Here is an 11,014-nt window from a genome sequence, read left to right as displayed (position 1 = left end):
TTTTGCAGGAAGACACACCACACGCCTGTACTAAACGATCCCGACTACCTCAAACCTGGCCACTTACGCGCTATTTATAGAGCTTGTATGCAAATGAAGGCTAACAGAGTACTGCATTTTTATTGGTTAAGATACAATAGTGTCGTCATAGAGAGGCAGGGTCCATGTAAATGAGGTCCTGCTCGCGCTTTCTTAGTGGTTCTTACAACAAACATCTTGTTAACCAATCAAAATGTTCTGTTTCATATTAACTTAAGTAAATATAGTTTCACCTGTTTGGGGTCTTTTGTTAAATGATTTTCACTTTTTCTCATTGACTTGTATATAGTAGAGATCTGAAGCGCGTGCTAAAGACAAGCTAACTTTCTCTTATTTTTGCATCGTTTTACTCCTCTGTACTATTTTGGGTAAGTTTGGTTCTGGTTTTCGCAACAATACCTTAGCCGCCTACCCCCTCCCCCGCCTTTTTTTTTTTTTTACAGTTTGCGCCTTCTGTCTCACGCAGTTAGGAAGATGGGATCCTACGTATCTCGGGATTCTCGTCCCCATTCTTAACAGTTGAAGTACCGAGAAACTACTTGGGGACCGAGGATTTTATCTAACATCTGGCCTAATTCTAGTAACTGTAGAATTGAGCTGAAACCGATTACAGTTATCACATAATGACGGCTTTCTTCAGTATTCAGATTTGTGCTAACGTTTTGTACTAGCAGCTTGGAAAGCGCTAAAAACGACTAGCAGAGAATTTAGCTTCTTGCAAAGTTTTCTCAGAAATGGCTAGGTTCTCCAAAAAAAAAAAAAAAGGGTAGTTTGGAGCTCTGCATTAAGAAATCAAACCAGCTTGTAAACGCAGTTAAAAACGACCCAGACCTTGCTTCTGGGGCTCCCTCTAGTGTCTGTCAGCTTTAATTCCATAACCTCACCACTCAACGCGTGTTAAACTCCCCTACCCGCTTTGCCCGTAACACTCGTGCGTTAAGAGTTCACCGACTAAAGTGAAAGCTGGTACAGCTGCTTTTTAAGAAAACGTGGGTGGCTCTGAAAAGAGCCTTTAGATCGTCTGTTTTTAAAAGTACGCCTTAAGCCCGCTCCCCGCGGATGCGGCGAGCCAGCTGGATGTCTTTGGGCATGATGGTCACGCGCTTGGCGTGGATGGCGCACAGGTTCGTGTCTTCAAACAGCCCCACCAGGTAGGCCTCGCTCGCCTCCTGCAGCGCCATCACGGCCGAGCTCTGGAAGCGCAAATCGGTCTTAAAGTCCTGCGCGATCTCGCGCACGAGCCGCTGGAACGGCAGCTTGCGGATCAGCAGCTCAGTCGACTTCTGGTAGCGCCGGATCTCCCGCAGGGCCACGGTGCCCGGCCGGTAACGATGCGGCTTCTTGACGCCGCCCGTGGCCGGCGCGCTCTTGCGAGCCGCCTTGGTGGCCAGCTGCTTCCGCGGCGCCTTGCCACCGGTCGACTTGCGGGCAGTCTGCTTCGTACGCGCCATAGTATCTCACAGGTTTTATTCACCGACCCCCTAGGCAGTCTCATTTATAGACATAGCCTAGTCTTGATTGGGCCCGAAAAGCTAGCAATTTCCGAAATTGTAATCTCATTGGTTAGAATTCAGTCCTATTTGGGCAGAAGATTGTAATGCTAGTTTCTTTACTTACAACCTCCATTTTCCAGTCCTTTTCTATAATCTTATCACAGATTTTTTTAAAGCCCTTTTCTTTATATTGCTGTTAACTTTCGTAAGAACAATTTATGAAGTATTTTTGCACGCTTGGGATTTATATTTTAGCAAGTTCTTTAAAAATACAAGCACGCCCTAGGTTTCAGCCTGCATTTCCACTTACTAGTTATTGTAACTCCTCTCCCATAACTAACAAATTTATTTAGCTCCTGACATTGAGCTAAGCGAGAGTTACATTACGACTGAGGTTCAACAAAACAATATGTAGTTGAAGGAACCGGAAATTAAACTTAACCTTTACCCGGTTCGGAACTACACCAAAATTGTGTGCTGATGCTTACCAACTCAGAGCCATCTGCCTCCCCCCATCCCCCGAGTGCGGTTTTCTCCTCAATCCATCAATGCATAAGTAGGTCCTATGGACAAAACGCTTTAAGTAAGGGAAGATAACACCGGAAATATTAATTTCTCCCTTACAATAGTGAATAGTTTTAAATAGTCAAGTTGCTTATTAGTCTTTTAACGTTAAAGGATCAAAGCATATAAATTATTCGTTGATTACTGAGTTGCTAGCATATTTTCAATAAAGTGTTTCCTAATGCTTACAGTTTCAAATCTTTTATATTCTTTATACAGAAATTTAAGATCTTTTGCCTTTTGTTTCCTGTGCTTTGAAGAATTTCTCAGAAAATTGCATATAATAAAACAAAAGTTATGTAAGGTTACCAATGCTTAAAATTTTAATAACTAACAAATACCTTTAATGATATGCTTATTTGATTGGAACAACATCCCATATAAAAACTCAAACCTGAGAATAAAATTAGGCCCAAGAGGCTCAAAACATAGCTCCAAGGTATGTTGATCACTTTCCTGAAGTTAAAAGTGATTTTAAGAGTTTTTCCTGAACGTTAAACACAAGGTAGAGACTATCTGTGATGTATGGTTGCCTTAGAAGTCACCTTTAATAACAGAATGCTGATTCATATTAGACATCTCCTTAGGCAGCAGCAATCTCCTGCTATAGGGAGAAGATCTAAAATGTCAGTGAGAAAGTGTTGGTGATACGAACAGCTGTTACCATATCCTGTGGTTATTTCGTAATAACGTCTTGTAGATACAGAGCACCGCTCAGTATTTTAAAATTTTCTATGTATATTATTTAATTCCAACTCTGTGAAATAGATGTTATTTAACTCATTTTACAGATAAAGAAACTGAGTCTCAGATGTTATGGCTCATCCTGGATAAGTGACAAGGCCTACATAATATTCTAAAGCACAAGAATGAAATTACAACGGATCTCCAGTTTTTTCAGGCTTGGGGTATATTTTAAAGCACTAAAGAATTTTCCCAACATACAATCGAATTACACAACTCAGTTGTTCCCATCAGAAGAAGAAACTACCCCACAGCAGGTGTCTGGGTTACAGCCCAAAGCTGTCCACCCAAGTGTCACGTTTCTTTGAAAAAAAGATTTTTTTAATTTGTTTTGATGTATCCACTCTTGGCCAGGCTGTATGGGATGTGCTCATTTAAACAAGAAAAAGATTCTCAAGCTGTCTGTTTATATCGAATCCAACAGTAATGGGACTTGTATTACCTTTGTCAGCCAAAATTGGCACTTGCCACAGGGGCTTGCTGTCTACCTCTACAAGAATTAAGTCATGGGCGCTGCAGCTGCTGACCTCCAACACTCCTTGAAGGAGTTCAGGGTGGAGAGCAGAAATTAGGCACTCTGTGCTCCGGAAAACTGGCAGGATGGGTCTTTAGATAGTTAGATATTCTCAGGAGCTGATTTCATGAGCCCAGTTCTTATAAGAAAATACAGATATAAGATATCTAGAAAAACACTAAAATCCTTCATGGTGATAATTGTTTCTCGTGACTAGCAGAAGTCTCATAACGCCAGCAGAAACTTCTATAAAAAAATATGTGCTTGATTGTATGTGCTCCTTTTGCCAAAATCAAGTATATATTGTCTTTTCCTTCTGCCTCTTTGGAAGTTTCTCAGAGCTATCAGAGGTGCTGTCTCCCAGGCTGCAGTCCTCATAGTGCCCCAAATAAAACTTAACTCACAACTCTCATGTTGTGCTTTTTTTTTTTTAGTTGGTATCTTTATAACAGAATGAGAAAATTCTGAGAGTCTTTCTCTGGCTTAATAAAGAAGCTGAATAAGAATTTCTACTTCTCAGAAAACAGTGATGCCAACTTAAATGTAAACTCTGAGACAACAAATCAAATAAGATAATCAGAATCATATATTATTAAGGGTCATAAGTAACATTTCTCTGAATATACCAATCTGTAATATATAGTCACCTTAGAAGTCATCTTTAATATGATATATGATTGTCTTAGATGTCACCTTTAATAAGAGAATTCTGATTTAGTTCAATTTCACCTAGTCTCCACATTGGACAATAGAGTAATAATCCTGTCAATGTTCTCAATATACCACTTTATCAAAAGCAAGTTTATAACAGAAGAATCTGTGCTTTGCTACAGCTGTGAGGAAGAGGCAATCTTTTTCTCTTTTAATATTTCTGAAGTTTCTTTCATTAGAAATAACAAAAATCTGCAGTTTTAAGACTGAGCACTAAAATTTCATTATTTAGTATTGAGCGGGGGAAGAAAAAAGGCATGAGAAGCTTAAATTTTACCATAGGAAATAAGCAGGCAAAACATATAATGTTTTGTGTGTGCATGTGTTTGTTTTTAATACAAAAGTAATGAACTAAATTATAAGTTCTAGGAAGACAGTTTGTGTCTTGTTTTTTACTTCAAGTACCCTCAAGGTTTCAAGTATCGCAATTTTGAGACTAAATCTTCAGTCTGTGGGTTTCAGGCCACATGCCTCCTTTTTTTCATTTTGAATGGCTTCAGCCTGGACCAAATGGAGAGAAGGCCAAGGATTTTGAGTTTCCTTTCTTACTCCATTCTGAGCTAAACTCATTCCCCCAACACTCTACTTATTGGATAAACACTTCCCCTTTCCTGCCTGACCTTAACACTACTACCTATAAGATACAGTGAGGGATTGTGTCTGGGAGGAAAAATTTCCCTTGACCCACTTAGGGTCCCTGGCTGAGTCTGAAAATTAAACAAAGACAGATTAACAGGAAAAAAGCACACACAGATATTTAAGTTTCACATGATGCAGGAACATTCATAAGGAAATGAAGATTTGAAGAAACAAGCCTAAGCATTTTTATGCTAGATTTAATGAAGAGCAGGTGTTGTGTAGAAATATGAGAGGTTAATGAGTATGAGGTAAGCGTACTAAACTGGGGGAACAGCAAGGCCTGTTTGTTAGGATTCTTCTGTGTGTCCCTTTGTCTTCAGAGATAAGGGTGCTCTTTTTCTCTGGGAATAGGGACAGCACCTCTCACAGAAGAGTTTTATGACCTCTTTCAGGTGAGAAAGTCTGGGGAAGGTCATAGTGACCCTCCCACTTCTGTCATTTTCTCAAAATTTCTTCAGATTACTCAATATGCTGAGGTGCCATATTTTGGAGTAGTACGTCTTGAACCCCATCAGTGGCAATATACGCCACCCCTAAAATATGTCACATTAATATAAGGATTGTTTTAAACTAGGGGACTTCTCTGGTGACTCAGATGGTAAAGAATCCACATGCAGTGCAGGAGAGCTGGATTTGATACCTGGTTCGGGAATATCCCCTGGAGAAGGGAATGGCAACCCACTCCAGTAGAATTCTACTCCAGTAGAATCCACTCTAGAGAACTGCATGGACAGAGGAGCCTGGCACGGGCTACATCCAAGGGGTGACAAAGGCAGGCACGGCTGAGCAACTTTCACTTTCATTTTTCGCTTTTTAAACTAAAGGCACTTGAAAAACAGCTGATACAAGAAGGGCCCTCTGACAACCCCTTTTCTTCCTTAAAAAAGGAGATTAACGCCCCTGCCCCGTATGCTAGATGTCTTCCCTGTACAGGAGCGTGTTCCAAGACAGGGAATCCTGGAAAGCCGAGAGGAATCTGCTTAAACAAACCTTATTAAACTAACCCGTATCTTCCTAGTTACTTCTCTACCTAGTTAACTCCTGCAGTTAACTTCACATGTTAGCTACCTTTGTCCAAACCCTTTGGTCTTGTCACATCTCTAGACTTCATCGGGTTTTTTAATTGTTTTAAAAGTTATATATAAGCTCAGGGCCTACCTAGGTCTTCATGTTCCTTTTGAAGACTCTGTATATACATGGAAATACGAAATTACATTCTTTTTTCCCTTTGACTGGATTTATGTCAGTTTAATTCTCAGGCCCAGTCACAGAATCTAAGATGTAAAAGAAAGTTTTCCCTCTGCTATAAATTTATACAATTTCTGTCTTTCCAGTATAACATGTCCTTGTGGACTGTAGTAGGTTCAAGTAAAGTTACACACAGTATTTTAAAGCTATTCAAACAAGAACTTATTTTGCTTCATTAACCATCCTCATGAAACTTGAGCTATATATTGCAGGGATTTTAAGGGCTATAGATATTATTTTTAACATTTATTTGACTGTGTGGATCACAACAAACTGTGGAAAATTCTTCAAGAGATGGGAATACTAGACCACCTGACCTGCCTGCTGAGAAATCTGTATGGAGGACAAGAAGCAACAGTTAGAACTGGACATGGAACAGCAGACTGGTTCCAAATCGGGAATGGAGTATATCAAGGCTGTATATTGTCACCCTGCTGATTTAACTTACATGAAGAGTACATCATGCGAAATGCCAGGCTGGATGAAGCACAAGCTGGAATCAAGCTGCTGGGAGAAATATCAATAACCTCAGATACCCAGATGACACCACCCTTATGGCAGAAAGTGAAGCAGAACTAAAGAGCCTCTTGATGAAAGTGAAAGAGGAGAGTGAAAAGTTGGCTTAAAGCTCAACATTCAGAAAATGAAGATCATGGCATCTGGTCCCGTCACTTCATGGCAAATAGATGGGGAAACAATGGGAGACTTTATTTTTCTGGGCTCCAAAATCACTGCAGATGATGACTGCAGCCATGAGATTAAAGGACACTTGCTCCTTGGAAGAAAAGCTATGACCAGCCTAGACAGCATATTAAAAAGCAGAGACATTACTTTGCCAACAAAGGTCATTCTAGTCAAGGCAATGGTTTTTCCAGTAGTCATGTATGGATGTGAGAGTTGAATTGTGAAGAAAGCTGAGGACCGAAGAATTGATGCTTTTGAACTGTGGTGTTGGAGAAGACTCTTGAGAGTCCCTTGGACTGCAAGGAGATCCAACCAGTCCATCCTAAAGGAAATCAGTCCTGCATATTCATTGGAAGTACTGATGCTGAAGCTGAAGCTCCAAAACTTTGGCCACCTGATTCGAAGAACTGACTCATTTGAAAAGATCCTGACGCTGAGAAAGATTGAAGGTAGGAGGAGAAGGGGACAACAGAGGATGAGATGGTTGGATGGCATCACCAATGTGATGGACATGAGTTTGAGTAAACTCCAGGTGTTGATGATGGACAGAGAAGCCTGGAAGTCCACGGGGTCACAAAGAGTCAGACACAACTGAGAGACTGAACTGAACTGCAACTTAGAAAAAAAATTCAGGCCACAATTGTTAGCAGGACACTTAATACTTCTGGTCTGTGGGGAAAATTAGAACAGAATGCTCACAACTCAACCTACATATAGCCCGTCCGGAAAAAAAAAAAAATGTATTTTTTAAACATATCCTCTTCCTCAACATTCCTTTCATTTAATTTTTGTAACAACAGTGTACATATGTTATTTCATTTAATACAGCTGCACATGGATTGCTTTCTCAATCTGAATTTACTTGCAACAGGGAAAAGGAGAATTTATTTTGGAGATAATTTTGTTTAGGTAATGAGTGATTAGTCACTTCACAGGCAGATGAAGCATGCTGAAAGTTTGTAGATACTCTCTCTGAATCTGCCTAGGGCCCTGTTCTCTCTGATATCAAAAATCATCACTTCTGTCAGCCTGGGGAAGGAGAGACATGGACCCTAGGCCGAACAGTTTCTTTCAGGAGGCTGGGCTCTGCCCCGATAAGAGATAAAAGACCACATATTTCTCATTCATGAAGTTAAGGAGACCTCCCTGACTACATATATGCAGAAAGGCTCCTTGGAGGTCAAAAAGGGAGGGGGCATCACCTCATAGTAATTAATGTCAACGACCCATAAGCCTCTTCACTAGAATCCATCTTGGCTAAGAGATGCATGTGAGCACATGGAAAGATCCTGAGATATACCAAATACAGACTCAGAACCAGGCAAATCAAAATGATTGGCCAAAGGAAACCTGGAAGCAATGCCCCATAAAAGTGATTCAAACCACCACGAGAGTGCTACTCTCTCTCAGCCTGCCCATGTGTCTGTCTGCACATACTGGACTCTTTTTCCTCCTAACAAATACTGGTTTCACTATTTTCCATCTTTGTGCAAATTCTTTTCTGCAAAGCCAGAGAGCCAGGGCCTTGTCACTGACCTCTGGTTTAGTGGCTAGGATTTGGTGCTCTCACCACCACGACCCCAGCCTCAGCCTGGCCAGGAACCAAAGCCCTGCTTCAAGCTGCTGCAGGCCGAGAGCACTTGAGATCAAACCTTGGCTTGCAGTTGTTTCATCATGTTACACTTTGGTTGTGTCTTTCTTTCCTAGGAGCGTTTGAAGCAGTCAAATGGAGAAACTGTTCATTTTATAAACAATTATTGAGCTTGTGCTGCATACTGAATAACATGTTGGTTTACAAAGAAAAATAAGAACCACTGCCAGGCACTCAAAGCTGGGGGAGGGGATATATAAGATGCAAAAGATACATAAAATAATGTGATAGATTCTGTAAGAGTGGCTAAAGAGTCAGAAAAAAAGCATGTGTTTCTCTGCCCTGAAGCAGCAAATGGAAAGGAAGATATTACAGGGAAGGAAAAATAATTTTCCCTGCTCCCTTCTGAGTTCTCACTGAGACCTCTATAATAAAAGACAGATTAACAAGAGAAAAACAAATTTATTAATAGATATACCTCAGGTTTATGTGAGAGATACAGGGGGAAATGAATAACTCCCTCAAATGGTTTAGAGTATAGACTTAAATACCATCTTAATAGGAAAGAGTGGTCAGTTAGGCCTTTAAGGGAGAGTAAATGATATTTAGGAAAGATGAATGGTTTGTGATGTTTGTCTGAGTGTGGTGGTGACGTCCAGTTTCCTCCCCTGTGTTGAGCCAATCTTCCCTGATTGATAGAAATCCCATTTCCATGGGATTTCCACTGAGTTCCTTTCTGAGCATCTGTCTTAGGTAGGTAAAGGAGTTCAAAGAAAGTCTATCCCTACATTAGCTGTTTTTCAAAGTATTACAGCTCAAAATAATCAATACACCAATGCCACGTATTTTGAGGTAGCATGTCCAGAACTCTGTCATATTCTGAGGTGGCATATGCTACCATTCAAGATCTACTGTGAATTCCAGGGTGTTCATTTAGGCTTGTGATTTATGATAGCACCATCCAATGAGCAGAGTTGTTCAGTCACTCAGTTGTGTCCGACTCTTTGCAACCCCATGGACTGTAGCCAGCCAGGCCCCTCTGTCCATGGGATTCTCCAGACACGAATACTGGAATGGGTTGGCATTTCCTTCTCCAAATGAGCAGAGAGAGAACCTCAATTTTTATAGGGTGGAAGGAGGAGAATATATTTCCTCAGCCCCCACAAGAGTCACACCTTGGAGAGTTTAAACATTTTGATTTGGGGAGATTTTGAGTTTAAAATGACTAAAGAACAACCAGGAGAACCTCTGTGCCTGGAGCCTAGAAGTTTAGATAAAGATATAGATTTAAGATTCATTAACACACAGAAGATAGAATTAAAAGGGAGATGAAGAAAGGCAGATAAGTTGTTTATTCTTTTCTTGTTTTTTAGGTCTGTTATGACTTATTTCCCATCATTGACCAGGCTAATACAACATAACTTGCAAATATATTAGTTAAAATTATAATTTCTAATATTCTGGATATAAATTTTTTGCATCTTATTTAACATTGCTCCATTTAGCCATTAGCTTTTCTTTTTAGATATTAAAATAATAATAAACGTATCTCAGAAAAAAAGATAATTCTTTCTGAGGTAGAAACCACATCTCTTCCTATATTCTACAGAAGACCCTGCTAATGAATGTGCTATCAGTAGAAACCAAATCAATTTCATAAGGCAGTTTCTGATAATGACTCTCAATATGGAGCAGATGTCCTCTTGTGTGAAACCCAATTCAGCAAACTTTGCTAGCTCCATGTGGGGTCTCAATTTAGGCACTGAATTCTCGCTGAAAACAAGGGTCAGATGGAGAGGATCTGTAGAAACTGAGGTACAGAAACCCCTTCCGTCTTCTTTTTGTATGTATTGCTTCTTTCTGCAGAGTTTAGGATGACAGTGCGTTGGATTCACTGACCTACACGTTAGAAGCCTTGCAGTATAGAGACCAGTTTTCCTAGAATCTGATTTCTCCTGGGTGAGGTGAAATTCCATGCCTCATACACACAAAATAGAGACGAGACTCGGGAATTACTGCGCGCTGTCTCTTCCCCCTCCCCACGCATGCCAGGTGCAGCTGCCCTAGGGATCGCCGCCTGGGTCTGTCAGTCTAATTGTGGAAACCGTGTCTGCTGTTTTATGTAACCGTGGTTTCGAAGCCTAGGATCTCTCTGTCGAGGTTAGATCCGGGGCGGAGCTCTCTAACTCCTGTCTCTGAATTCCATCTGCCCTTCCTCTGGTTTCTCTCCCCATTCCTTTCTTCTTAGTCTAAATTTAATGTCTTCTGGGACCTCACAGTCGGAGCGAGACAGAGGCGAAAACAGCGGCAGGATCCGGAAACTTGGATCCGAATTCTCCCGGGAATTGTGGCAAATAGATCTTTGAAAAGAGTAGTCCGAGAGGAGAGGGGCAAGATAGGGGCAGAGGATTAAAGAATACAAAGTACTATGCATAAAATAAACTAAAAGGGCATATTCTACAGCACAGATAATGTAGCCAATATTTTATAATAACTAAATGCAATCTGATTTATAAAAATATTGAATCGTTGGTACACCTGAAACTAATATAAAATTGTAAATCAACTTCAAAAATAATAAAAATGAAAGGAGAGGATCCATTAGAGGGATCTGTGGAGGGTGGAGGAAGATAGGGAAACAGCAGAAATGAAGAACAGTCGAGTGGGCGGGGACAATTGGGACCGCTTCCCGCCCGCGCGCTTTCGGTTTTCAATCAGGTCCGCTGCTCTTGTATATCTGGGGGAAAAGCAGCCCTTTCTGTCTCAGACTTTCCGACCAGCTCAGTC

At 40.7% G+C, this 11,014-nt stretch overlaps 1 protein-coding gene across 1 annotated transcript; it reads right to left on the bottom strand.

Moving 5' to 3' along the window:
* Positions 1-1,079: 1,079 nt before the first annotated feature.
* LOC138073481 (histone H3) lies at positions 1,080-1,490 on the bottom strand. Its single transcript, XM_068965242.1, has one exon. It carries the CDS (start codon positions 1,488-1,490, stop codon positions 1,080-1,082), a length of 411 nt encoding a protein of 136 aa, XP_068821343.1.
* Between the last annotated feature and the right edge of the window lie 9,524 nt (positions 1,491-11,014).

The sequence above is a fragment of the Capricornis sumatraensis genome, chromosome 2, assembly GCF_032405125.1.
Source record: "Capricornis sumatraensis isolate serow.1 chromosome 2, serow.2, whole genome shotgun sequence".
Lineage (NCBI taxonomy): Eukaryota > Metazoa > Chordata > Mammalia > Artiodactyla > Bovidae > Capricornis > Capricornis sumatraensis.
Note: the sequence above shows the minus strand (reverse complement) of the source record. Positions and strands in the feature narration are given on the sequence as shown.

Bases quoted from the DNA above. Each gene is read 5' to 3' on its own strand.
- LOC138073481 (XM_068965242.1), bottom strand. From the start codon at position 1,490: ATGGCGCGTACGAAGCAGACTGCCCGCAAGTCGACCGGTGGCAAGGCG.